The 27,590-nt window shown below is 46.7% G+C and overlaps 1 protein-coding gene across 3 annotated transcripts in view; it reads right to left on the reverse strand.

Annotated features, from left to right (window-relative positions):
* Positions 1 to 27,590, reverse strand: part of IL34 (interleukin 34) — a 353,106-nt gene that overhangs the window by 139,422 nt on the left and 186,094 nt on the right. For 2 of the 3 annotated variants that reach the window (XM_069654923.1, XM_069654908.1), the window contains exon 3: positions 14,880 to 14,960. The exons of the other annotated variant lie outside the window; for it this stretch is intronic. In XM_069654923.1, the coding sequence (XP_069511024.1) occupies positions 14,880 to 14,960 (81 nt within the window). The remainder of the gene's footprint in view (positions 1 to 14,879; positions 14,961 to 27,590) is intronic. 3 annotated transcript variants of the gene reach the window in all.

Below are 27,590 nucleotides of genomic sequence, written 5' to 3' on the forward strand. Positions count from 1 at the left end.
CCGCCTTATTACGAGGTCCCTTTGCGGGTTGGTACTTCAACGCCTGCTTTTAGCAGACGTTAAAAAACCAACCTGTAAAGCGACCTTGGTGCTAATTACGGTACCTCAATTTGCGGTACCGTAATTAGCGCCTTCCCCATTCCCATTATGCCCTATGGGAGCAAAAATGGGAATGGGGAAGGGCCTTGGTGAATGGGGAATTACCGCCCCCGCTCACCTTGGAGTAGGGCGGTAATTCCGCCATCCACCAAGGCGGACACAGTAAAATACCGGCGGCAACCATGGCGCTGATAGCGCCATGGTTGCCGCCTACCGTGTAATGAGGCCCACAGTCTTTTTTGTATGCACCTTTGTTATATGTTATGTGCCCTCTCTTCTGGGATTAAAGGTAAATCCTAAATATTCATATGGTATACAAAGTTTTATTGTCTCCTCAACCAACTGAAAGGTTGGGAACTTGATACTTTTCTCAACAATTTGGTGCACCATTATTGCCGATTTGGAGACATTTATGCCCAAGTCCAAATTTCCCATATAGTCAACATACGGCGGTTTTGAAGCAGTTGTAGTTGTTTCCACCATTGTGGTTTCTTCTAGAGCACATGTCATCCCACCTGCACAAGTGTGGTTTACCGTTTTTCTTATTTCTTTAAGAGGGTCCTTGAGGGGACGATTTAGTATAAAGACTAGTTCCAGCATGTTGCTCATAATGAGCCTCTCTGGATGTTCCATATTTTTCTTTTCATTTCTGGAAAAAGGTTAGTCAACATATGCAGTTATAAGTCTTTGCCAAGCTAAGGGTGTTCTCGCTATTAGGACAGTATCATCTGCATAAATTAACATGGCAACAGGAGTTTAATGGAACATCCGAAGAACAGTTAACCAAATAATCATGTAAATCATTATTATAAAGGGAAAACGAAAGGGGAGCTAAAAAAAAAGGGAGAGCTTGTCGGATATCTCTTTGCACCGGGCACCAAGTAGTAGAATGATCTTTGGGTCCAGCACAAACTCAAGCCATGTTATCTTGGTGCAAAACAACAGGGCACTAATTCGGTCCTCGGGACAGTTCATAGATTGTAGTTTTTGCCAATCTTTAGACCTGTTTAAAGCAGATCTTAAATCGATGAGTGCAACGTAAATTGTTCCCTACTTGAGATAGATGGCATTAGCAATAATTAAGTACAGGTTTAAATCTTGCTTGTTTGTGCCCAGGCCCTCACGCAAGCCCAAACATCACTTTGCCAAGATGTTTTCCTTATCTACCCAATCCTGTAACCTTCCCAAGACTGCCCTCCACATATTTAGAAAGTTGAGTCAAGGAGAGAGAGGGGTCGATAGGACTTGGGTGACTCCCTTGGCCCATTATTATGTATTGGGCAAATAGTGTCAGATCTCCAAGAGTTAGGCAAGGACTTGTACTATGGTTAGAGCTAAAGACCATTGCCAGCAAAGGGCAGGCTTTTATCAAGACCTGCTAGTGTATGGCATTCAATATTTCCCCAACTGTAAATCTGTAAAACCGTCATTGTCCCCACTTGTGGGAGCATATTCTCTGTAGAATATCACAAGACAAACCCTGGTCAAATGCATGTAATTCGGATAAATGCATGGCCCAATCATGGTCCTTGATAATTGTTTCAACGTGGACTTTGCTATTACAATAAATGGGACCGGAATTCACTAATTGCCAACCTTTCTTGGACCTTACATCCTTTGCTGCAACAGAGAACTCCCTCCAAACTAATGCATCTAAGTATTTCCCAATCTGAGGTGGAGATTATACCAAGGTTGAGTCGATTTTTCTATTAGTAGATCATCGCTTGTGAGAAATATCCTAGAAGGTTCAGAGCAACGTCCAGACACAACACATCGCCTAACCCCTCCCGCCCCTGCAAATACAATGGATTCCCTTCATAGCTACCTATGCTTGTAGACCAAGGCAGAAATGTGTTCCATGAAGAGGGCGATACCCTGTGCACTTCACAGAGATCAATCCTGCCGGTAAGATAACCCAGCACGTTTGGTGCCTATCAAGGCCTTTGTCCAGCTGAGATCTAGTAATGGAGAATCATTACACTTGGTAATAACAGCTCCTTTTATTGCCATGGACTCGCCCTGCCCAGCCTAAATGGCCTTAAAGGTCCTGCTAGTGTTAATGAATTTGGAAATGCAGAACCCTTAAATATGTCAAGCTTCGGCAGCGTCCCTCACTGTTTAGAAACTTCTCTTTTGATGGACCCTGTCTCAGCCCACCAGTGCTGGCATCGTCCTCTTTAAATCCCCTTTGTCCCTTTTCACTGGAGCCTAGTCTGGAGAAATAGCACCCCTTTAGTATCTGCGCCTTGGCATCTATTGCATGTCAGAACCAGCAGCGGAGCCAGGGGAGGGGTGGGGGTGGCTGCCCCCCTGCACCCCACTGGTGCCCAGTCAGCCCCCACAGCCTCCCGCTGGTACCCTATTATTCGCCCCCTCTGGCACCAAAAGCTGCCTCCGCTGCTGGTCAGAACCTGCCATGTCGTAGCCCAACTTTCCTATCAGTATTTTTAAAATAAATCAATTCTCGCATTAGCCTCCCAATGGACTAAATCATCCCCCAGCTCAACTCGACTAGCAGTTGGCCTCTTCAAAATAAAGTCTCAGCTTATCACCATAGCTCCGTTGGACTGGGTTTAAAAATGCAAACCTTTCCTATGTATAGAGCTGGCTGGAGAAGCCTGCCAATGGACTGACATTTTCCCAGATATCCAAGAGGCTCTGCATTGTTAAACTCTATAAAATGGGGTATAGTGATAATCAGACAGACTTTTTTGGGCTGGGGATAGGCCAGTCATTTGTCAGACTCCTGACATGTGACTGATCCTTCCCTGGTCCTCGATACCCAAGGTATCTGCATTCTAAAACTCAGTAAAAATGCTACTCTTAAATCCAGCGATGGCCTCGCAATCATCCACAAGACTTCATGCACATGCAGGCTCTGCAAGCTCCATGACCTCTAACTCCTCAAATCTATGGAGTTCCTGGCATGTCACTTTACACTCTCCCACTGTCAGATAAACTCCTACTTTCTCCCAACTTCACCCCTGTTCCCCGTCTTTCTTTAATTCCTTCCTGCTCACCTGGGGGTATCTCTTCCGGTTCTGCTCCAAATCTCCTTCTCCAGACCGCTTGCTCTCTTGTCTGATGATAAGACCTACCCCGAGAGGAAGCCACCCTGCCCCTCTAACTCGGGGCAAAGGGGGCCCCCGAACTGGGGTAGACCGGTGTAGGGGAAAAAGCCGAGCAGGCACAAAAAACCCTTGTTGCAGGTCTTGTAGTAGAGCTTGGCAGGACCACTGGGCAGGGCAAAGGCAGGAGGACCTACTTCAGAAAGCAGAGCGGCTAAGCAAAGAGCAGAGCCAGCAGGGAACCGGGCACAGAGAGAGTGCACGGGGAAAAAACACACGCTAGCCAAGACGAGGGAGAGGAAGAACGAGAAGGACGTGGGAGGCAATGAGGAGTGGAAGGAGAAGGTATGAGAAGGGAAGAGAAGCAAAGGGAGAGAACGGTGGCAGCAGCCACAGAACGGAAAACTGCAGCGTACCCACCCGGAGCCTGACGCGAAGGGTTGGATGACGTTAAATGGGCTCCGCAGAGGAGGGGCGGAAGACTAGACCGCTACATGCTGGACGCCGGCAGCGTGACGGCCGAATCAATGGCCGCCCCATCGCCAGCGTCTCCACAGCCGCCAACGGCGGCCGAGCGTGACAGTATGCCCCCCTCCAGAGCCGATCCCCCCGGGCTTACCCGGATGAGCCCGGTGAAAACTCCTGACTAGTCTGGGTGCATGAATATAGGAATTAGGCTCCCAGGAGTCCTCGGAACTGGGGTAGTTCTTCCAGGAAACCAGGTATTCCAACCTGCCCCTGCGATATCTGGAATCACGGATGGCCGATACTTCGTATTCTTCGGGCAGGGATTTGGCATAACTAGACAGCCCTGTAGCCTTCTTAACTGAAATGTGGGGATCAACAGGACGGAGGAGGGAAGAGTGAAAGACCGGGTGTACCCGGTGCATGGACTGTGGAAGCTGTAATTTATAAGCAACTGGATTGATCTTCTTGATGATCTTATAAGGCCCTACAAATCGGGGGGTCAATTTGGTCGAATGCACCCATCTAGACAAGAATCTGGTTGATAACCAAACCCGATCACCCTTCTTCCAATCAGGGCAGGGCAAGCGAGCCCTATCAGAAAAAACCTTATACTTGTGCCTAGCGGCCGCCAAACTCCGTTGAGCGGTAGAGTATGCGGCCGTTACATGATCCAAGGTAGATTCAATAGTGGGTATATTAGAGGGTGAGGAAAAAACAGGAAGTATACTACGAGGGTGAAACCCATAAGAACAGAAAAAAAGGGCTAAGACCCGTCGCCGAATGTACTGCGTTATTGTATGCGAATTCTGCTGTGGGCAGAAGGCTAACCCAATTGTCCTGATTCTTGTTGATGTAACACCTAAGGTACTGCTCGAGGGAGGCGTTAAGTCGCTCCGTCTGACCATTGGTCTGGGGGTGGAAGCCAGATGATAAAGCCCTTTCTATCCCTAGTCGGTGGCATAGGGCTCCCCAAAATCGAGATGTATATTGACTACTTCTGTCAGAGATGATTTTATCGGGAAGACCATGGAGTCTGAATATGTCCCTAAGAAAAACTTCTGCCATCTGAGCGGCAGACGGTATTCCTTGTAGTGCAGAAAAATGCGCCAGTTTAGTAAACGTGTCTATGGCAACCATGAGACAGGTCGAACCCTGGGATAAAGGCAGGTCTACAATGAAGTCCTTAGAAATCTGAGACCACGGTCTGTTGGGTAATTCTGGTTGCGTCAATAACCCATATGGTTTGCGGGTTGTATTCTTATTCCGTGCGCACACCATACATGTTCTACAGTGATGTCTCACATCCTGGGAGAGCGATGGCCAAAAGAATGAGCGAGAGATCAACTCTGTAGTTCCTTTAACTCCTCTATGTCCAGCGGTCACATGGTTATGGCCCCAGACCAGGACCTTCCGCTGTAGGGTTTTGGAGGGAACATACAAACGCTGTCCGACAAGCAAAAGTCCTTCCGACCAATGGATCTGTGGACGTAGATTCCCAGGTACTGAGGTGACTAAGTCCGGTCTGGTTACCATCTTGATTTCTTGCAGGAAGGAAGAAACTAATCCCACAATCCTGCTTCGGGGAAACAGAGGGTTACAGACTGGAGGTGTGAGGTACTCGGAAGACTGACTTCTGGATAAAGCATCGGCCAGACTATTCTGAGTGCCTGGTATGTACGTTATAGTGAAATCATACTGGCTAAAGAAATGTGCCCAACGGGCCTGCCTTGAGTTGACACAATCCATACTTCTGAGTACCTTCAGGTTCTTATGGTCAGTACGTAATACGAAAGGATGGGTCCCGCCTTGTAGTAGGTGTCTCCATTCTTCACAAGCGACCTTGAGAGCCAAAAGTTCTTTTTCTATTACAGAGTAATTCCATTGGCTTGTTGAAAGAGTTTTAGAAAGATAGGCTAACGGATGTTCCTTGCCATCCTTAAGTTGAAGGAGAACAGCTCCCAAGGCGTTGGCCGAGGCGTCGGCCTCAACTATGAAGGGCTGATCCTGATCCGGTTGAGACAGAATCGGCACTGAGCAGAATCTTTTCTTCAGATCCATAAAGGCTTGGTTGGCCGATTCCGACCAAAGAAAGGGCTTGGCATCCTTCTTCAGTAGGGCGGTTATGGGAAGCACGATCTGTGAGAAATGATTGATAAATTTTCGATAGAAATTGGCTAACCCCAGAAACCGTTGGACGTCCTTTAGGGATGCAGGAACTGGCCAGTCCAAGATGGCAGATACCTTCCTCGGATCCATAGAGATTCCTTTCTGAGAGAAGATGTATCCTAAGTATGGAATAGAGGGCTGGTAGAAGAGGCATTTCTCAAGCTTGACCAATAGCTGTTGCGACCGTAAACGCTGGAATACTGTCTGAAGATGACACACGTGTTCAGAGTCGGTCTTCGAGAACACCAAGATGTCATCCAAATAAACTATGACACTGCAATACAACAGATCGGAAAACAGGCGATCCATAAAGCGCTGGAATATGGCGGGTGCGTTTACTAGGCCGAACGGCATCACCCGATACTCAAAAAGGCCAAACGGGGTCCGAAAGGCAGTCTTCCATTCATCCCCATGTCTAATTTGTAGGAGATGATAAGCACTACGGAGGTCCAACTTAGAAAATATTGTGGAACCCTGGACTGCTTCCAGAATGTCTGCTATCAAGGGCATGGGGTAACGGTCTCGAACCGTGACCTTGTTCAGGCCACGATAATCAATACAGGGCCTTAGCTCCGAAGAATCCTTCTTAGGTATGAAGAAGAGAGAAGCACCGGCCGGGGATTTGGAAGGTCGAATAAGGCCATTAACTAAATGGGAATCCAAATATTTGCGAAGGGCCCTCTTTTCCATAAGAGACAAGGAGAACATGCGACTGAATGGCACCAGGGCATCAGGCAGCAACTCGATGGCACAGTCTTCCGGCCGATGTGGGGGTAGCTCCAAAACCGAGTTGTCTTTGAAGAGGTCCGAGAATTCAGTCAATTCCGGAGGGACCTTACAAATCTCGTTTACCCCTTCTTGTAGAGGAGTAAGGACCTGTACCGGCTCTTCTGAGGGATGGAGTCCACAATTGTGTTTACAAAATGAGGAAGTGAAGGCCAAAGTGTTCTGTGTCCAATCTATGAGCGGATTATGCATCCTCAACCAGGGGATTCCAAGAATTACTGGGAAATGCGCTGCTCGGATTAAGTCAAACTGTAGCTGTTCCGAATGGTGGAGGATGCGAACCGTCATGGTTTCTGTGGAGTGGGTGATAGGAACCGACGAAAGCGGGGAACCATCGACTCCTTCAACCTTCTGGACTTCCTCCCTTTGTACAAGAGGGAGCCCTTGTTTGTGTGCCCACATAGTATCCATAAACACTCCTGCAGCGCCACAATCCAACAGAGCCATGGTGGTAAGGACCTCCGTCGAGGTAGTCAATTGGATGGGAACTGCCATGAGACGTAAGTCCAGTGTGGTTGGGTGAGGAGCCACCGTCACTGTAAGATAGGGACTAATAGTCCGACCTCGGTCACTCGTCCCCTTTAGTTCCGAGGTCGTTCGTTTCCCGACCGTCTCGGCGGTACTTCGGGACAATTTCGAAGCAGGTGGGAATCCGAGCCACAGTACATACAAAGCCCCAATTCTCTACGGCGTCTTCTCTCTTCGGATGACAATGGAGTTCTGGCTGACCCGACTTGCATAGGTTCTTCCTTGTTGCTGGGGTGAGCTAGAGAAGGTAAGGAATGGGTACCTTGAGGAAGGGAGACAGGGGACTTATGCTTCTTTCTTTGTGCCTTGCGTTCGCTCAAACGATACTCAATCTGGGTGACTATGGAGAACAAATCCGACAGGGTTGTGGGACGAGCTATTCTTGCCAGTTCGTCTTTTATCTCCTCCTTCAGTCCACGACGGAATACAGTATACTGGGCCTGTTCTGGCCATCCTGCGGTGGAAGCCAAGGGCTTAAAGGTGGATATATACGTCAACAGGTCGCTGGAACCCTGTTGAACGTCCAATAGCTCTTCTGCTGCCACATGAGTAATCTCAGCTTGTTCAAAGGTCTGGCGCAATAAGGTCACAAAACCACCGTAATTATTAATCACAGGATCGTTGTTTGACACCAAGGGAGTGACCCATGCTAATGCGTTCCCTGTCATGTTGGATACCATAAACCCCACCTTGGTGTGATCAGTTGAAAACAAACTTGGTCTGAACGTGAAATACATAGAACATGCTTCCAGAAATTCTTTGAGGCGCTTCGGGGTCCCGTCAAACTTGGCAGTAGACAAAGCCATGGGAGGCAAATCGTGATCCCTGGGTTCTCGAGAAGTGATCAACTGTCTCAATGCTAGATTGTCAGCCTTAACATTCTGTAATTCGACGTTCAAGGCCTGGACTGCGGCCACTAACTCTTGTACTTGTTCGGGGGTGGCCATAGTTGCTTCCTGGCGTTGCAATCTGTCAGATAAACTCCTACTTTCTTCCAACTTCACCCCTGTTCCCCATCTTTCTTTAATTCCTTCCTGCTCACCTGGGGGTATCTCTTCCGGTTCTGCTCCAAATCTCCTTCTCCAGACCGCTTGCTCTCTTGTCTGATGATAAGACCTACCCCGAGAGGAAGCCACCCTGCCCCTCTAACTCGGGGCAAAGGGGGCCCCCGAACCGGGGTAGACCGGTGTAGGGGAAAAAGCCGAGCAGGCACAAAAAACCCCTTGTTGCAGGTCTTGTAGTAGAGCTTGGCAGGACCACTGGGCAGGGCAAAGGCAGGAGGACCTACTTCAGAAAGCAGAGCGGCTAAGCAAAGAGGAGAGCCAGCAGGGAACCGGGCACAGAGAGAGTACACGGGGAAAAAACACACGCTAGCCAAGACGAGGGAGAGGAAGAACGTGAAGGACGTGGGAGGCAATGAGGAGTGGAAGGAGAAGGTATGAGAAGGGAAGAGAAGCAAAGGGAGAGAACGGTGGCAGCAGCCACGGAACGGAAAACTGCAGCGTACCAACCCGGGGCCTGACGCGAAGCTTGCAACGCGCGGGCTTCCGGGTTGGATGACGTTAAATGGGCTCCGCAGAGGAGGGGTGGAAGACTAGACCGCTACATGCGGACGCCGGCAGCGTGACGGCCGAATCAATGGCTGCCCCATCGCCAGCGTCTCCACAGCCACCAACGGCGGCCGAGCGTGACACCCACACCGCAACTGCTACCTGGTCTGCCACCCGCCACAGAGTAATAAAGCCTACCTTCATGAAATCACAGAGCTCAACTGACAACTGTCAACCCTTCCATAAATGTTCACAATCAACCTGCCAAGAACTCAAGTACCGTATATTCCGGCGTATAAGACGACTGGGCGTATAAAACGACCCCCAACTTTTCCAGTTAAAATATACGGTTTGGGATATACCCTCCCTATAAAAAACAACACCCGGTGTATAAGACGACCCCCAACTTTTGAGAAGATTTTTCTGGGTTAAAAAGTCATTTTATACACCGGAATATACGGTAATCAAGAAAGCCAAACAAGCCCCCTTTAATCTCCAGCACACCCTCCACATCACACAACTCATCACTGATCCTAACAACACCAAAACCAGCGCTCTCAACCTACAACTCTGCATCTCCAGACATCATCTATGTCCCACCTTTACAACTCGACTGGGCCAACCACGCAGCCATACATATCAAGCTGCAGCACTAAAAACCCTTCAATTGAGGGCAACTGAAACAAAAAAAAAACCTTGGCGCTTATTCAAAAACATCCCCTGGACACCTTAAAAGAAAACCTCGACAACCATGCTTCCATACTAACTATTCATCCAACGTCAACATCATTCTCAACCAGCTCAACCGTACATTAACTAACTCTTCAAGACCCATGCACCATTGAAACTACAAAGTGACCAAACAAATCCATGAGCATCTTGGAATGCACAAGAACTTACTGAGAGTAAGCATGCCAGGCTCAAACAAGAAAACATCTGAAATAAAGAAGATACTACTAGAAGCACTCTTCGCCTTGAAAAGCCTCTGTATTAGCCAATAGAACACTCTTCGCCTCAGCCACAGCAAATTACTAAACTGCATCCATATCAGAAGCCTCCAGCAAGAGCAGAACCTCTTCAAGGCAGTCAAACACAGCATCAGCCCTCTACCAGAACCTTCAGTACCCAAATCTATAGGGCAATTCAACACAATCAAAATGTTCTTTACAGAACAAATCAACGAGATCCAAAGCCATATTGAGGACACCTTATCCACCATTTACATCCCTGCAAAGATAGGTCAATGCAACACCCATAGCCAATTCTCCTGCTATGCTCAGATGTGCTGAACAACCTTCCTGCCAACATCAGGCTCGTTCCCTCTCTCTTGTGATTTAGGAAGGAACGGAAAACTCTGCTCTTACAGAAACACTTTACCCACAAGTGAGTGCCAAAGACCTATAAGATGACCCTTTGCTCCCCCCACTATGTACCACTCCCTCTATTATAGAGAACTCTGTTGCTTTCTAGCTAGGTTTCTATAGGTTTTTAAATAACATACATACATACATACAATCTGAGAAAGAGGTCAATGCATGGTGAGTTGGGCTAGGGTTGGTCTATTGGCAGGCTCCCGAGATGTGGCTGACACTTCCCCAGTCCCAGATATGCAAGGTGCCTGCTTTCTTGCACCATGTAAACATGCTAAACTGAGGCATTATTTTGAAGAAGCCAGCGAGAGGCACGGTGAGCTAGGGATGGGCCACTCAATGGCCATGCTATTGGCATGTGACTCACTCTTCTCCATCCCACCTCTCCGCATGCACCATGATTCTTGTAAGTATGACCAAGATCTTGTTGGCACACTTTGTAGAAGAAGGCTTGGTGGTATATTCGCTTTTCAATCGGGGGATAGCTCAGGGGCAACGCATTTGTCTTGGAAGCAAGACAACTCAGCACAACACAGGTTTGAATCCCGATCCCTAGCTTAGAACCCAATCTCTGGTATTAAGCGCGTTATAAAAGAACAATTCCAATAATATTATAATCTGGGATCAACAGAACAGCCCACATTATCTTAAAGAAAAATCAGCAAATTGATATAGCCCACTAGAATTGGGTTAGGATGAGAGGTAAAACACTTTGTAGGTACAAGCACCTGCACATCCCTAGATTACCCCTCCGTTTGGGGGCCTCCAGGGGTGGGCAGAGTACATCTTTTCAGCAACAGGAGTTGCCAGAGACAAGCCATAATACGTAGTCATGGAATTTGGAAGTGCATCTCTACACCATTCTGCTTCCTCTAAACGTGCATGCACACATTTGTCATTCATTATCTGAAAGAGAAAGTGATGGCAAGTACAGGAAAAACAAACTGAAAATAGCACGAGAGAAAGGTTTTGCTATGTTACGTAAGAGCAGTATCCGGTCAGCGACAGAAAATACCTTTTCCCATAAGAGGACTTTCAGCCAATGTAAAACATGAAAGCCTGGGACCCAGCTTGGCAATTTCAGTGTTTTCTTTATTGGTGTTCAGTGTGTGCACTGCAGGCCTGCTGTTAACCCCTCTTCCCAGTCCCACCCTCTCTGCTCCCTCCAAGGGAAAGGCTAGCTAAACACTTACCTTCTAAGCTGTGTGCTGCAAACTCCACTCTCCTAAAATGTGTGTTCTAACAGTGTGCACAAAGGAAAATGATGCGCTCATTGGTTAACTTCAACCAATCAGGGTGAAGTGGTGTGTAGAAAAGATGGAATCAGAGAGGAGGGGAAGAAAGAGGGAGGAGCGGGCAGCAGGGTGATGCAGTGGCAGGGGTGGTGACTGCGGACTAGAACTGATGACTGAAGACTAGGGCTGGTGACTGAGGAGTAAGAATGAGGACTCAGAATTTGAATTCATGACTGGGGAGTAGGACTGATGGCTCTGGACTAGGAATGATGATGGAGGACTAATAATGATGAGTGGAGAGTAGGACTGATGACGGAAGACTAGGACTGATGACTGACTACCAGGACTTATGATTGAGGGTTGGGACTGATGACTGCAGACTTGTACTAATGACTCAGGAGAGGGCTGATGATTGGGGACTAGGAAGAAGGATTGAGGACTCAGGAGTATAACTAATGGTAAGGGATTAGGACTGGTGACTGATGAGTAAGAATGATGTCTGAGGACTAACAATGGTGACAGGGGTAGAACTGAGGACTATGACAGGAAATGATGACAGAGGAGTAGGGCCAATGACTGAAGACTAGGAATTATGACTGAAGACTGAGTACTAGGACAGATGACCAAGAACTAGAAATTATGGCTGAGGACTAGGATTTATTATAGGGAATGACAACTGAGAAATAGGATTGATGGCATAGGACTAGGAACGATGAGTGAGGAGTGGGACTGGTGACTGGTGCCTAAAACAGATGGCTGTGGACTATGAATGATGCCTGAGGACTGGAATGGATAACTGATGACTAGAAATGATGACTGCAGAGTAAGACTGATGACTGAGGACTACGATTGGGGATTAGGAATGATGACTGGGGAGTAGGACTATTGAGTGAGGTCTAGAACTGAGGAGTGAGGCATGGGACTGATGATTGAGGATTAGGACTGAGGACTGGGAAGAATGACTCCTAAATCGGGCTGATGAATGGTGGCTTCGAAGGAGGACTGGGAATAATGACTCCGGGATAGGGCTGACGATTGGGGACTATAAAGGAGGAATGAGGACTGGGGAATAGGACTGATGGCCAAGGACGAGGAATGATGACTGGTGAGTAAGAATGATGACTGAGGACAGAGATGGATGACTGGGGAGTAGGGCTGATGTCTACGAACTAGAAATGATTGCTGAGGATTAGGACTGATGACTAGGAATAATTACTATGGAGTAGGATTGATTGCAGAGGACTAGAAACGATGACTCAGGAGTAGGACTGATGACCCGTGACTAGGACTGACAACTGTAGACTAGGGTGGATAATTGAGGATTAGGAATGATGCTTGGAGACTAGAATGGTTGACTGCGGACCAGGACTAATGACTGCGTAACAGGAATGAGGACTGAAGACCGAAGAATAGGACTGATGACTAAAGACTAAGAATGATTACTGATGACTAAGAATTATAAATTGTTGTTGGACTGAGGGCTGGAACTGAGGACTAGGACTGATGGCTAGGAATGATGACAGATGTAGCAATGATGACTGAGGAGTAGGAATGATTATTCAAGACTAAGGATCATGACTGAGGGTTAGGACTGATGACCAAGGATCAGAAATGATGATGGAGGACTAGGACCGAGCATTAGGATCGATGATTGCAGACTAGGACTGATGACTGTTGACTAGGGGTGATGTCTGATGGCTAGGGTGGATGACAGAGGACTAGATATGATGACTGACGAGTAGGACTGATGAGAAAAGACTAGAACCGATGACAAACGATTAGAACTGAGGACTTGGACTGATAACTGAGGCTCAGGATGATGAATGACGAATAGGAATGATAACTAAAGAGGAGTGGCCATGACAGATGCATGAGTTGTGAAGAGGAGCATTAAAGTATAAGGAGTGAGGACAACTGATGACTGAGATCGAGGTTGAATGAGCAACAACAATGGCAAGTTAGGAAGAGGAATGACAATGTTCTAAAATGTTCAGTGTATGATGAGCGAGGAGGACTGACCTGTGAGAAGGGGAAGTGAAGAGTGAGGACTGATGAGTGAGGATGAAGACTCAGGAGGACAAATGAGGATTACGGAGTAGGACTAAGGGGGAGAACCGAGGATGTCCTAAAATGGATGCTCTGCAACAGCAACAATGGAAGGCACGCCACCCTGCCCATGGTGAGTACAGGCAGTTTTAAGAGGTAGTGATTCGGACGTCCGCCATTCACAATGTGGGCGAGACACATTTCATTGAACATGGTCAGTGTGAAAATATTTGTACGGACAGGGATTCGGAGGGCGATGATAAGGGAATGGCGTCTGAAGCCCTGGAACACAAAAACGAAAAGGAAAAACATTATAGTGGCTACACCATCCTTTATTGGGGCAACACTTGGAGAAAAAACAAACTTTAAGTAAAGGACTCAAAGCAAGGCTCTCCTTTTCTGCATGGATGAGCACAATAACCATTACGCCAATAAATCCCATCAGCCAGTGTGGATGTTGGGACACTCTTTATATCAACTCCTGGAGACCCAGGCCGCCCAAAATGCCCATCAACATTTTGCTAGGATATCAGCAACAGTTCCCCCTGAACTCCAAGTCCCAGAATGTCTCTGTCTACACTGCCTAGAATTGTGGATGGAGCGTGCGTCATGTGTGCCTAGGCAAAGCAAGAGCCGTTTAAAATCACAGGGGGGGGGAGAATACTTTTGCTACCAATCTATTGTCCATGCTGGGTTGCCACAGCATGGCAGGACTCTGTAGAGACGCATCACGCTGCCACCAGGGTTCGCATTTCACTCTAGTTAACTTGGGAGCATATGCAGGGACATGCAAGGTGGGAAACCTGCAAGGGTTTCTCTTCTAGAGTAGGCTCTGGGATGGGGCCTGTAGGATTGATGGCATATCTTAGGTTAGTAGGCTAGGACAAAACAGCTCCCTTCAGTTTGGGTATCCTCAGAACAGATTCCAGTGGAGAGAAAGCTTCGCAGGAGTTGTCTCCTATTTACTAATGTAATCCTGTTTGGGGCACTGTCCCAATGGCAACAATTTGTAGGGAGTAATTGAGGGGATTCACCCAACAAGCAATATATTAATGCAATTGTGAACCTTATCCATCTGCTTAAGAGTCATAGCGGAAACCTTCTTACCCTGGATCGACAAATCAAAAGCGACAAAAGACTCTTTGGTTTATGAAGAAAAGCTGTTCTCTCTAAATAGATCAACACAGCTCTCCTAACACCAAAAACGGAAAGAATACTGACTCCTCAGAGGAAAGAGAAGACATGAACGAATGGAGCAAACCTCTGGATGCCGAAAGGCTGGGCCCGTGCACATAGCTGACGTCCCTGGTGTCACAGTTAGGAAGGATCCCTAAACAAAAGTGAACCTAATTCACCCAGGAGCCTTTCAGACATAATTGTCACAGGAAAATCCCCTTCATTGACCACACCTTAACACGCACAGTCCCAGAGGGTTCGAAAGGATGCGACGGAAAAGTCCTCAAGACCTGCAGTGAAGCACAGGCAAATGCCGTAAACAAGGACAAATAGGATGCCACTAAAGAATTAACGTCCCGTGGTCATCCAAGTGACTTGATAGCTCACCTGCAGCTGAGTAATGTTGCTCTTCCGGAAAACCAGAATGTGAGGGACGCCAAGAGTGTAGTTAATCGGGAAGTTGTACTTCTGTGGAGAAGAAAACAACAGAAGACCAGTTAGGACCAAGGCATGGCAATCAACTATTTCAAACGGATCCTGGATCCCTCAGACAAGTCTGCTGCAGCTGGTATTAGGGGCCTGGGGCACTTTCTTCACCAACACTTTGAGGGTGATATCAATTGAGTGGATCAGACATGTCATTGCTTTAATGGAATGGCGGCACACATTCTCTGAAAATGAGCATCATGATTGTTCAGGTATGTGACGCTTTCAAATGGTACAAGAGCCACTGAGCATGGTCAGCAGTTTACCTTTGTGTGTGAGACTCCCAGCCAGTGAAAGAAATTACAGGCTCAGAGTATCTTAGAAAACTGAAAAATCATCAGGCAAAAAACCACACACCCTTGAGGGGCACACACACAGGTACAAACGAAAACACAAGCAGCCATAGACACAAGCAGAGAAAGGCACGCTCACAAAATGATATTTGCACACAGGTACAACTGTATTTATATGTGGATTTTGAGAAGTTCAATCCCACCTCAGGAGCAGTTAAGTAATGTGCAAAGAAAGAATTCTGCCATATTTGAGAGCGCAGAGGGGAAAGGGTGCAAGACGGTAGCCTGGGAACGAGAGTGCCGAGAGGGACAAGGGGTACAATTCAAGACTATGTACAAGTGAGGGAAACGTTCGGGCTGGGTGTTAGGCTAATCGGTCAAGAAAGGGAGAGTAATCTATGTAAGAGGGGGTGTTCATTAAGGGGATTTGATTTAATTTATACATTTGAAAGCGCAGCTCAGCAAAGTGGATTGTCCCTAAGCTCTTTGAGGAACCAAGCATTAAATGAAGGATGCTAATGATTTTTACAGCTCCTGTGTGCTCAAGTTAGTTAGATCGGATATACAGTTAAAGGGTGTTCCATAATGTAGGGGCCTGAACCGATAATTAACTGTCGCCTAACAGTTTGGATTTAGAAAGTGGCAAGGATGAGACCAGCAGACTCACGGAACAAAGGGATCTTCTTGAGATATATGGCTTGATTGTATTCTTCAGATAAAGCGGAACCAATTCATGCATTTATTTAAGAGCACGGTGGGGAATCTTGATAGAATGCAACCGCCGACTGACACCACAGAAGACCAATAATGTCTCTCTTTCAGAGTCCACAAATCAATTGAATGGCAGCGTTCTGGACCCTTCAAAAGCATTGGAGGTGATGTGCTGGAATTCCCGCATAGCAGTCATTAGAGGAATCCAATTTAGAGTCGTATGAACATCCTACAAAAAGATGGTGCAAAGTTGAAAGAATGAAAAGTACAACTCCACAGAGCTGACAAAGCCAGTGGCAGGAGTTCATAAGAATAGAATCGACCAGTCGTCTCGAATCACAACTCGTCCGCAAAGGGAGGAACCGCAAACAACCCTTCCCTTGTCACGCACCCACCCTCCGGAACTCGATCCCGGTATCGGCTTGCAATGCTCCAACAATTCTCCAAATTGCACATCTCACAAAACGTGCCTTTTTCAACAACACCTAACCTAGGACTAATCCCAATGGACACACATACCGACGCGCAGACAATGCACTACTGTGCTGCTGTTAAAAGATGCCAGCCCGCTACCCACACCTTATACAGCACTCTGCTGCTCTCGAGCTAGATCCACACTTTACACAATAAAATAAAATAAATAGATAGAATGAATCTGGCAATTCATATTTATATCCGAAACCCACTAGAACATTAGGCACTTCAGGTGTACCCCAGTAGGGATATATTACTTTAAAAAATCTAGATTTATCAGGAAGTTTGGTGGGATTCTGCATCAGGGGAGTAGGTCCTAACAACAAGACCTCGGCCTACGATGCATTTAATTTCAGTTTGCTTTACCTCTTCTCAAAATAGGTATTTCTAACCCCGAAGGATAAATTAGCAAAATCCTCTTCAAAAAATCTGTATATCATTGGCATAGACGTGATACTGGAAATTGAGAGACACTAGGAGGTCTATTGGGGGATGCAGGTGGAGAGAGAGACACGAAGAGAGACAGAAAGGTAACACTTTAGAACTTCATGCTTCACTTCAGCACAAAGTAAGCAGAATTCACCAATTTGTATCCTTGGATGGTGATTATGGAAAACAGAACCACACCTTTCTAAAGGGTTTGCTATCATTGATCCCACAGAATTCAAATGCTCCCGCATCAGGTCATGATTGACTGCGTTGAATGCTGCCCATATGTCTAACATCACATATGATATGATATATGATAATGATACAAATAATTTATAACGCGACATCATGCAAGTGAGATACGCAAAGGTGCAGGGGGGAGGACAAGTGCCAGGGGAATGGAAAGGGAAAGTACAATTAGGACAGTGATGCTCTAAGTAAGTGCAAGAAGGCAGGGCATTATAGGGTTCCAGATCCAGCCCCTGAGTGCGCGGTAGGCATAGAGGCAGTGCAGGGGCTACTGGTCAAGTGTGAGCCTGGTACCAGTGAGATTCTGAGGGTTGCCAGGCAACCAGTCAGCGCAGCATACAGGTTGGTCAGCAGGGGAGAGAGAAAGCAGAAGTGAAAAGGAATGTATTGAGCTGCTTCCGGAACCTCAGCCGGTCTGGCTAAAGTTTGAGAGGGGCAGGGAGGCCATTCCAGAGGGAGGCACCTGTAGAGGAGAGAGAAATACCCCCCACTCTCTGCTTGGAGAAACCTCTGACCAGACTGAGCGAAGTGCTTACCAAGGAAGGTGTTTAGGAAGAGAGAGTTGGATGTAGTGCGGGCCCCGGCCACAGAAAGCCTTGTTGCCAAAGCAGAGGGTCTTGAACTTGATCCTTGCAGCCACTGGGAGCCAGTGGAGAGATTTCAGGGCTGGAAAGATATAGTCCCTGGGTTTGAGGTCAAGGACAAATCTTGCAATCCTGTTGTGGATTAGTTGCAGAGGGAGGAGAGTAGAGGAAGGGAGATTGAGAAAGTGGCTGTTGCAGTAATCCAGCCTAAAGAGAACCAGGGCTCTGGAGACAGTGATCTTCTGGGGGAAAGTGAGGAAATGAAGAATACCTCTGAGGAGGTGCAGCTGGTAGTGGGCCTTCTTGGCAAGGTCCGTGATGTGAGGAGAGAAGGAGAGAGGGAAGTCAAAGATGACACCAAGGTTTTTAGCCGCACAGGAAGGCGAAGGAAGAGGGCCCAAGTAGGGCAGCCAGGGAGAGAGAGGAAAAGCGGGAGCATGGGGGTCAATGAGAAGGATCTCAGTTTACTGCCATTAAGGCAGAGATCGTTGGAGGCACGCCACTCCTGAATCGCGGCTAGGCAGTCAGGAATGAGCAAGCGAGGAGAGGAACCTGAGGGTAGTCAGAAGGAGAGCTGAGTGTCATCCGCATAACACTGAAAGTTAGTCAAGAAAGTCGAGATTAGATGGACCAATGGGGCCAAGTAGACATTGAAGAGCGAGGGTGAGAGGTTAGAGCCCTGGTGAACACCACATGTGGAGAGAGAGGTTCTGGAGAGAAAAGACCTAAGTTAGACCTGGGAGGGTCGGTCCAGGAGGAAGGTGATGCCTAGGTTCTCATGGAGACGATTGATCAGGATGGTATGATTGACCATGTCAAAAGCAGAGGAAAGATCAAGGAGGATGAGGACAGAAGGAAGGCTAGAATCGAGATTAGTGAGCAGATCTTCACAGGTGTTTAGGAGAGCAGTTTCCGTGTCTCTGGCTGCTCTGAAGCCAGACTGATGGTCATGTGTTATGTTTGAGCTAAAACATGGCGCTGGTGCGCAGTGCATTCTGGGGGCACTCAGAACCATAATGGATATTTATTCCATGCCTCAGTGAAATCTGTACTTACTTTGCTGAGAGCTGAATTTGCTTTGCTGAAAAAACATGCTTTCCAAACCTGGTATGCAGCCAGTCAAGGACATTCTGCTGGGAAAGCTGGTTTTGTTATGTCTTGCTATGAGTTATGGAACTGTTTTCCGTGGCGTTTGTTATTAGGATAGGAGGGAAGCGCTTTGCTCCTTGAGGTTACCGTCGGTTGACCCAGCTGGCAACCAACAGTCACTTATCAATGTGCAAGCGCATTGCTAGAAGGTTCGAGAAATTGCCACCCCTGTTTGAGGAGTGCATATATGCGGAACCCCTCAGCGGTCAGACAAGATAAGCACAAAGACCTCAGTCGGAAGGGAGACGCCTTTGTCCGACATACCTGTGGGCTGTTGTGCTCTTGGCCTGGCTGTTACCGGGGTCTTCCAGCCGCTTCTGGCAAGATGAGGGATTCAGTTACGCCCACAGGGATGTATTTTCTTTTGAATTCTCTGTCTTTTCTGTGATTTATTTCTGTCTTATCACTTGTTGCTTTGAGCTATGAATAAATAGCCGTATAAGTGCTCATTATTTTCTAAGCGTGCGTGTGGTTGTAAGTCATTGCGTCGTCTACCTGCGTTCAAAGTATTGGCTCTGCAACTGCGCTGGTGATTAATGACTGTCCGTGCACTCTGGGCGAGCAAAACATTTTGGCGCTGTGAGCAGGGTATTTGTGATGAATTGTTTCCAAATATCAAGGAATCTGTTTAAATGCAGATAGGCTTTGCTTTCATTGCAGACGAAAAATTGTTTTCAGTTGGCAGTGAGTGTTGGGCTGTGTTAATCTGTTTTTTTTTTTGTGTGTGTGCGGGCCTGCATGAGTAACTGCAGTGTTGAAAGGAGAAAGAAAAAAGAGAGGTTTTGCCAATTACTGTAATGATGAATAGCTTGTTCAGGAAAAGGGGCCTTCCCGCTGGCGGTGAATGTCCATATGTTATCATTCCAGGTTGGGCTAAAGGCCCATATGAAAAATTAGCCCAAGTGTGGGCGTGCGGAGCGGGACTGTGTGAAACATGGGATCAGGGATTGGGAGATGCTGATCCGTCTGATGTAATGTCTTGTTTACAACAGGTTTCAGTAGAGAGGGGGAGGAATGCACCGCGCTGGGTAGGTAGGGTTGGGTCCTCCTGTATGCCTATAGGAAAATGCATCAAAGAAATGTGGAAATGAAAAATGATATTTTGCGATTAGAAAAAGAGTTGGCTGCAGAAAAGCAGATTGTGTTAATGCAGCAGATTCAAATGAAACTTTTCAAAGATAAAGCTGATAAATATCAGGCTGTGGCAGAGAGGGCTGCAGTCAGAGTAGCCCGGTATAAGTATAGGAAAAGACGGGGAGGGGTCAACCAAAGAAAAGTGGCAGCTGTAATTGCTACCGCAGGTGTGGATTGGGATCCTGATAAGTGGGATGAAGACATTTTTGACTCAACAAGCCCAGAGAGTAGCTCGGCAAATGAGTCAGATCCCAAAGCGGAATTTAATCAGATCAGAAGACAGTGGTGGCTAAGCCAGTTAGAAGACGGCGAGCCGGGCCCCACCCGCAGAATCCTGCGGGCGGGGTTGTGGATTTAACCACGCTGGAGGATTACACCCAGCAAGAGGTTGGGGAAATCATTACTCGTTTGAGGCAAAAATCAGGGGAACCTTTATTAACATGGATGGTAAGATTGCTAGATGGGGGCGCCACAGGGTTGTTGGTAGATTCCACGGACTCACCGCGTTTTCTACCTTTGTCAACTGGCACCAATGTACAGGTGGTCTTAAGGGCAGGGCCACCCCCTGATGATAATGGCCAAGATTCACAGGTGTCTTTGTTGCACCTAGCAGCCCAAGCATGTAACCGTAAGTACCCCATTACCACAGATTGGCCTAGCGAGGAAACAAAGTGGTATACTTTGAAAGAGGCGATTCAAAAGGTCAGAGAGCATGCTATGAAAGCAGCAATTCATGTAGATGCTCCAGGACACAACGGGGCCGTGCCGCTCTCAGTTTCAACTAGAAATATGGTGACCAGAACTGCACCGCCCGCAGACAAAAGTGTCAGTATGACTTTGCTCGTAGGTATGATGGGCAAACCCACTGGTGAGGTAGTGGATGCCATTTGGCAACTGGGTGATTTAGGGGAGTGGGACAAGAGTGATAATAAGCCACGGTAGAGAGAGGGGCGTAGTGAGAGAAGAACTGAAGGCAGGAGGCAAGATAGTAGAGACTCCCGAGTGTCCAGGAAAGACATGTTTTTGGCTTTGTTAAAAGATGGTGTGCCACGAGAAGAAATTGATGGCATTGAAACTAGGGTAATGTATGAACTATACAAAAAGAGAGGGCTTGCAGCCAAAGAGCGCTATAAACAGGTTAAGAAACAGGTAGTAACCAAGCCACAGGAGGACACCTCACCTTCCGCTCCTCCTGAGGAAGAACAAGAAGAAGGGTCTATGGGGACACCTTCCCCGTACCAGCCAACATACGCTGATTTGAGGAAGGTGGTGAGTGCAATGCTAGAGGCAGAGTCAGTTCACACTCATTCAAAATGTGACTAGGGTCATGGCCAAGCTCCGGCAGTGTCTGCTCACATAAAAGTTGATAGACGGCCCCATGTTAATGTTAAGATTTTTTGGGGGCCAGGAAATATGCAAGGGGTGCGAGCATTGATAGATAACGGGGCGGAGGCCTCTCTGATTCATGGAAATCCAGCACGATTCAAAGACAGACAATTTACTATTACAGGTCTCGGGGGAAAGGAGACCCCCTCAGTACAAACTGAAGTGGAGATGAAAATAGGCAATTTGACTAGGCAGAAATACCAAGTGTTGATTGTCCCGATACCTGAGTACATAATTGGCTTTAACATTCTGGAAGGGTTGACTTTGGGACTTGGAGGTAAAACGTACCAGTTTGGGGTGAGTGCATTGATCTGCACACCCATTACCGTAGGAAAATTGAAGATGCCCCCAGTACAGGTGCCTGTAGCAATGAAGCGGGTAGCAATGAATCAATACCGCATTCCTGGGGGGCACAAGGAAATTTCAGACACCATCAAAGGGTATGTGGAGGCGGGTGTGTTACGCCCTATTACTACCGCATGGAACAATCCTCTCTGGCCTGTCAAAAAAGGGGATGGGTCTTGGAGGATGACGGTGGATTACCGTGAGTTGAATAAACACACTCCTCCCTTAGTGCCCGCGGTCCCAGATGCCATTACCTTGATTGAGAATGTCCAAAAGTTTGAGGGATCTCATTTCTCAAATGTCCCAAGATCATACTTGGAATTGGTGGGATTGGTTATTTTCATGGATTCCTGATATTAGGGGTACACTGCGTTATGCTTTTGCTTGCATTTGTATTATATTAGCTATCATAATAGCTTGTTGTTGTTGTATTCAATGCATTCCCAACTTAGTTCTAATGTTTCGTCGGTTCCAGAGACCGGCTCCTCTGCCACTGGGCTATGGAAGATAAATATCCAAGGGTGGAATTGTTATGCTTGAGCTAAAACATGGCGCTGGTGCGCAGTGCATTCTGGGGGCACTCAGAGCCATAATGGACATTTATTCCATGCCTCAGTGAAAAGCTGTACTTACTTTGCTGAGAGCTGAATTTGCTTTGCTGAAAAAACATGCTTTCCAAACCTGGTATGCAGCCAGTCAAGGACATTCTGCTGGGAAAGCTGGTTTTGTTATGTCTTGCTATGAGTTATGGAACTGTTTCCCATGGCGTTTGTTCTTAGGAGAGGAGGGAAGCACTTTGCTCCTTGAGGTTACTGTCGGTTAACCCAGCTGGCAACCAACGGTCACTTATCAATGCGCAAGCGCATTGCTAGAAGGTTCGAGAAATTGCCACCCCTGTTTGAGGAGTGCATATATGCGGAACCCCTCAGCGGACAGACAAGACAAGCACAAAGACCTCAGTCGGAAGGGGGACGCCTTTGTCCGACATACCTGTGGGCTGTTGTGCTCTCGGCCTGGCTGTTACCGGGGTCTTCCAGCCGCTTATGGCGAGATGAGAGATTCAGTTACGTCCACGGTGATGTATTTTCTTTTGAATTCTCTGTCTTTTCTGTGATTTATTTCTGTGTTATCACTTGTTGCTTCCAAGCTATGAATAAATAGCCGTATAAGTGCTCATTATTTTCTAAGCGTGGGTGTGGATGTAAGTCATTGCGTCGACTACCTGCGTTAAAAGTATTGGCTCTGCAGCTGCGCTGGTGATTAATGACTGTCCGTGCACTCTGGGTGAGCAAAACATCATGGAGACAACCAACATATGTAGTAAAAGAGCCATTACCAACTACGGAGAGCATTCCGTCACAAACCGATTAGAGTGACCTCTCATTTCCATGTCCGGCATGACATCCTGACTGGCAGGCGTCCAGAAAGTTAAATTGCTCCACATGAGCTCAGAGTTGGTTCACCACCATTTTCTCCTAAATTTTTGAAAACCAAGGGAGCCTAGCAATGTGCATGACACTGTTAAAAATACCTGGGTCTAGAGATGGTTTCTTTAAATGAGGGCAAGAAGGACATATTTTAAAGGATCAGCTATGACGTCATGAGCAAAGGAGGCAAAGAGAAATGCAAAAATATATGGAGCAAGCAATTCAGCATGTTCTTCGTTGGCCATGGCAGGAGCAGCATCAATGCGGCAATTAGTCAGGCATAAGGTACTTAAAAGATCGACAGTCTCCTCCTTAGGTGCCAGATCCAACAAGGTGTGTCCTCTTGGTTAGAGCTGCTCAGAGAGGGGGAATCAGTAAAGTGTTCTGCTTCCAGTTGAATCTGAATGCCCTGAACCTTTGAAGTATTGTAAGAATTGTGACCCCGCAGTGATGGATTAAACACTACTGCAACACAGGAGAACGAAGCACTGTAACACATTTCTGGGACTGTTCAGGGAATTCAAGATTTTATTAGCCAGGAATGGCATTTTAGCCTCAAAATCCCTTATCATAGTCGCTTGTGGCTTACCTGGCCATTATCATGACTGCATCAGCCCAAGATGCCCTGCAGGCTGCCTCGGCACGCCTGCAATCAAGTTTACATTGGGAAAGCTTTGGTATAAACCAGGAACGATTCTTTCTGTTTGAGCTCACAAAGGGGGTTACCAAGTTAGTGCACATTTGCAGAACAAAGATGATTAAAACAGATAATAGACTATGCAGGTTCTTGCAAGAGACTTCTAGGTTGGAGGATGGATATTTCAGCTATGTGGACAGTCACACAAAATGGACAGAGCACAGGACTGGTCTTCAGTTCTTTTACAGTACTGGAGCAGCAGTGGGGTGAGACTGGTGGCTGATGCTATGTTCTTTCAGAATTGTGTGGCACAAACACATGCAAGGACAAACACACACAAGTGGACTGATAAACCATGCATACTGTGATGAATCCAATGGAGCCATCACGGATTCCCCAGTGGTAACCTCCTCCCATGCGGCCAGCGAATGGCAGTCGCTACCTGATCCTGACCCTGGGGGCAGCTATATAAAGGAGGATCACAGGACAGGAGACAGCCTCCTAGGAGATGTCATGCTCAGGAAGAGGATCCCTTGATACCCAATACCCTAATGGCCTATTGCCATTCATTTGTATTCCCTTCTAGGGAAAATAGAGAAACCTTTTCCCAAAGCCCCTTTAACCAAACGTCCATCCCTGGACAAAAGAGTGCAATCTCCAAGATTGTCTTTTCCAGGTTTAATTATCATACATGTAGAACTGGCTCATCATTTGGAAAGATTGCAAGTCATTTGTCAAGTAATTTGCATAGGTCATCATCAATGGCCTTCAACTATCACAATTACCCAAGTACTGGGACGAGGAAGAGCAATAAGAGAGACATACAGAGCAGGATGGGCCTCAAGTTCAATGAGCATGCTAGTTGTTTTCACAAGGAACCTGTGTGCGGGACATTTAAAGATTGAAAACCAATTGCAAGAGGCTGCTGTTGGAAAGAATTTGTCTTACCTCTCTGCGAAGCGTGTGGTCCCTCGGAGCACAGACCGGCATGACAGAGCCAAGGGTCTCACCAGCAATGAGGAGGAGAAATGTTGGACGAGCAGAGCGTGGCACAGACACGCCAGGAACTGAGGGAAGATTCCGGGGTGGCTTCCGGAGAAAGTATTGCTTCACGGGACCTAAAGGAAGGCAGGTGTGCTGACGGGAAGTCGCGAGAGGAATGGGAACAACGTGGAAGCAGTCCAGAGTAGAAAGCAGGTGGCAAAGCTTGTCCGCATAAATGCAAACAGGACTGAAGACAACACACAGAGCCGATGAGTCATCCAAGCAAAGTAGGGCATTTCGGCGACCACGCCAAGCACAATTTGTAAACTTTAAAGCAACAGAAACAAAGACATTAAGAAGATTGTTTAAAAACCAAGAAGGGATGTTGCAAAATACAAGCCCCAGCTATATATGAAAATATGGAATGCAGATTTGGGGAAAGCCAAGGGAGAATGTTGACACAATCAGATACACAGAACCAAAGAAGATATATGCAATAGTGAAATTAAAAGAGGAACTTCTTATGAATATAAGAAAACCTGGCAGGTGAGTAAACAAAGTAGTTACAAGTACATGAGAAAACCTGGCAGGCACATTATCCAGCTGGCTGTAAGTGCATAAACGGTCCTGGTAGGGGAGCATACCAGACAGTTAAAAATCTACAGGAAGTCCCAAGGAAGGACTGTAGAGAGGCAGATGTACACGTCATCTATGGAGCCCACCCCCTCACCTCCGTCATATTGGAAGAACAGCAAGAAAGCACTGTGTTTGACACCTGGTATCATCACAATACCACATCGAACTTAGATGAGACGTTATGCACTGAGACAACCTTACCAAATGTATCCCCGAGAAGATGTGGAAGACACGAGTCTGCAGACCTGACTAAACATAGAAGAACTATTAGTAAAGTCTGACAAGTCTGAAGTGACATCTTGAAGAAGAGACGACACGTAGATGCACTAAAACTGATGTAAGGGTATCTGGAGAATGAAGATGTGACTAAAGTGACGGCATAAACATATATGCGAATAATGAAGAAAACCATTTAGAAGATAAGTAACTAGAGATGCAGTAAATGTATATACACAGAAATGCAAGGTAGATAAGACATCGTAGAAGCTTGCTAAAGTAGGAAATATAACGTGAGTAAAGCAGCCATGTAGAGAAAATGGATGTTGGCATTGTATAATGGTATCCAGTCATTTTACCGTACCCATTTTCAGAGTGGTGCATTTTACCGACACCAAAATGCCGAAATAATACAGAAAATGTCATTTTATATATATATATATATATATATATATCATTTTCTGTATTATTTCGGCATATATATAATGACATTTTCTGTATTATTTCGGCATTTTGGTGTCAGTAAAATGCACCACTCTGATATATATAATGACATTTTCTGTATTATTTCGGCATTTTGGTGTCGGTAAAATGCACCACTCTGAAAATGGGTACGGTAAAATGACTGGATATAAATATGGGAGTGGGGCAAAGGGTTAAAATGGATAGAAAAATGGGGAGCTTGAGGAGGGGTCAAATTAAAGAAAAATAAAATATCAGTATTTTTTTGGTGTCAGTAAAGCATACCACTCTGAAAATGGGTTCAGTAAAATGACATAACCCGTATAATAGTAAGTGAGAGGCCTAGAGGAGAAAGACCAAGGCTGCAGAGCTGACAGACACTGGAATACATAATACAGATGTTTTGCTTGGCTCAGAATCAAGGATGCCACAGCCAGAAGCAACTGCAAGGCACAAGAGGAGTCGAAGAGGATAAGACATATTTCTCTTAGATTAAATGTTAAATGTTAAAGGTATTTGTACCGCCACGGTCACCAACGGAGTTGGTCCCCAGGTGCTCTGGCAGATCTGCAAGGGAGAAGGCGGGATGGGTTAGTAGAGGGAAGAGGGAGTAGGATAGTTAGAGGAGTAGTATTCTGTTGGCAGCTTCAACTCGGTATACACCATGCGCTGAGCTTTGGTGCGCGTATTGGAGCGATGTCAGTTCTTGTGATCTGTTGGTGCGGTATATGTGTTGTTGCAGTGTGGTGAAGTGAGAGCGGCTTCCGGTGCGAGAGGTGGTTGTGTTAGTTTGTGAGTGAATTAAGTATGTAGAAAAGTGAGCTTTTTTGGTTATTGGGTTGTATGTTATGCAGCTAATCATCATAGTGTGGCTGGATGCCTCGATTTCGGGGTCCTGCTTGGTAAGGAACAGCTAGGTATGCGAGTCCCGTTAGTAAGTGCAGTCCTAAAGCACAGCTAGATTAGTGGGTACATCCTGTATGGGAGAATGGGCTACGCCTGGCAGGGGTTTAGGTTTTTGGTGTGACACGCTCGTTCTTCTATTCTAACAAGCTCTGTTTAGTGTTCTAATTCTGATGAAGTGAGTATTGTGGGGTTGGTGTCTGTTCTCCTCCTTGGGTTTTGGAACAGGTGTTGTGGTCTCCTCTTACAATCCTGTCTATCTGAATGTGTCTGCTGGAAGTTTGGATATGGTACAGGCCGGGAGGTTGTGGATGAGTCGTTTAAGTGCTTTCATCTCGGTCTGAATATGTGATCAGTCTTTAGTGTCCTCCTTTTGTGGCTGTTTCTCATAATGTCTTATGGTTTGTCGTAGGGTCCGTTCTTTGGGTTCTGTGCGTGTCTGTTTTTGGGAGAGACTGAGGTCGGTATCTTTATTTATCGTTGTTTAGCGGAGTGGGCATTCTTGTGCGTCGGTGTTGTAGTTACGCTGTGAAGAGCCAGGATTTGAGGAGTTTCCTGAATACTAGGTGGTTGTTTTGTTCCGTATACTCTTT

Source organism: Ambystoma mexicanum, chromosome 1p (genome assembly GCF_040938575.1).
Source record: "Ambystoma mexicanum isolate Mex_15411 chromosome 1p, UKY_AmexF1_1, whole genome shotgun sequence".
NCBI lineage: Eukaryota > Metazoa > Chordata > Amphibia > Caudata > Ambystomatidae > Ambystoma > Ambystoma mexicanum.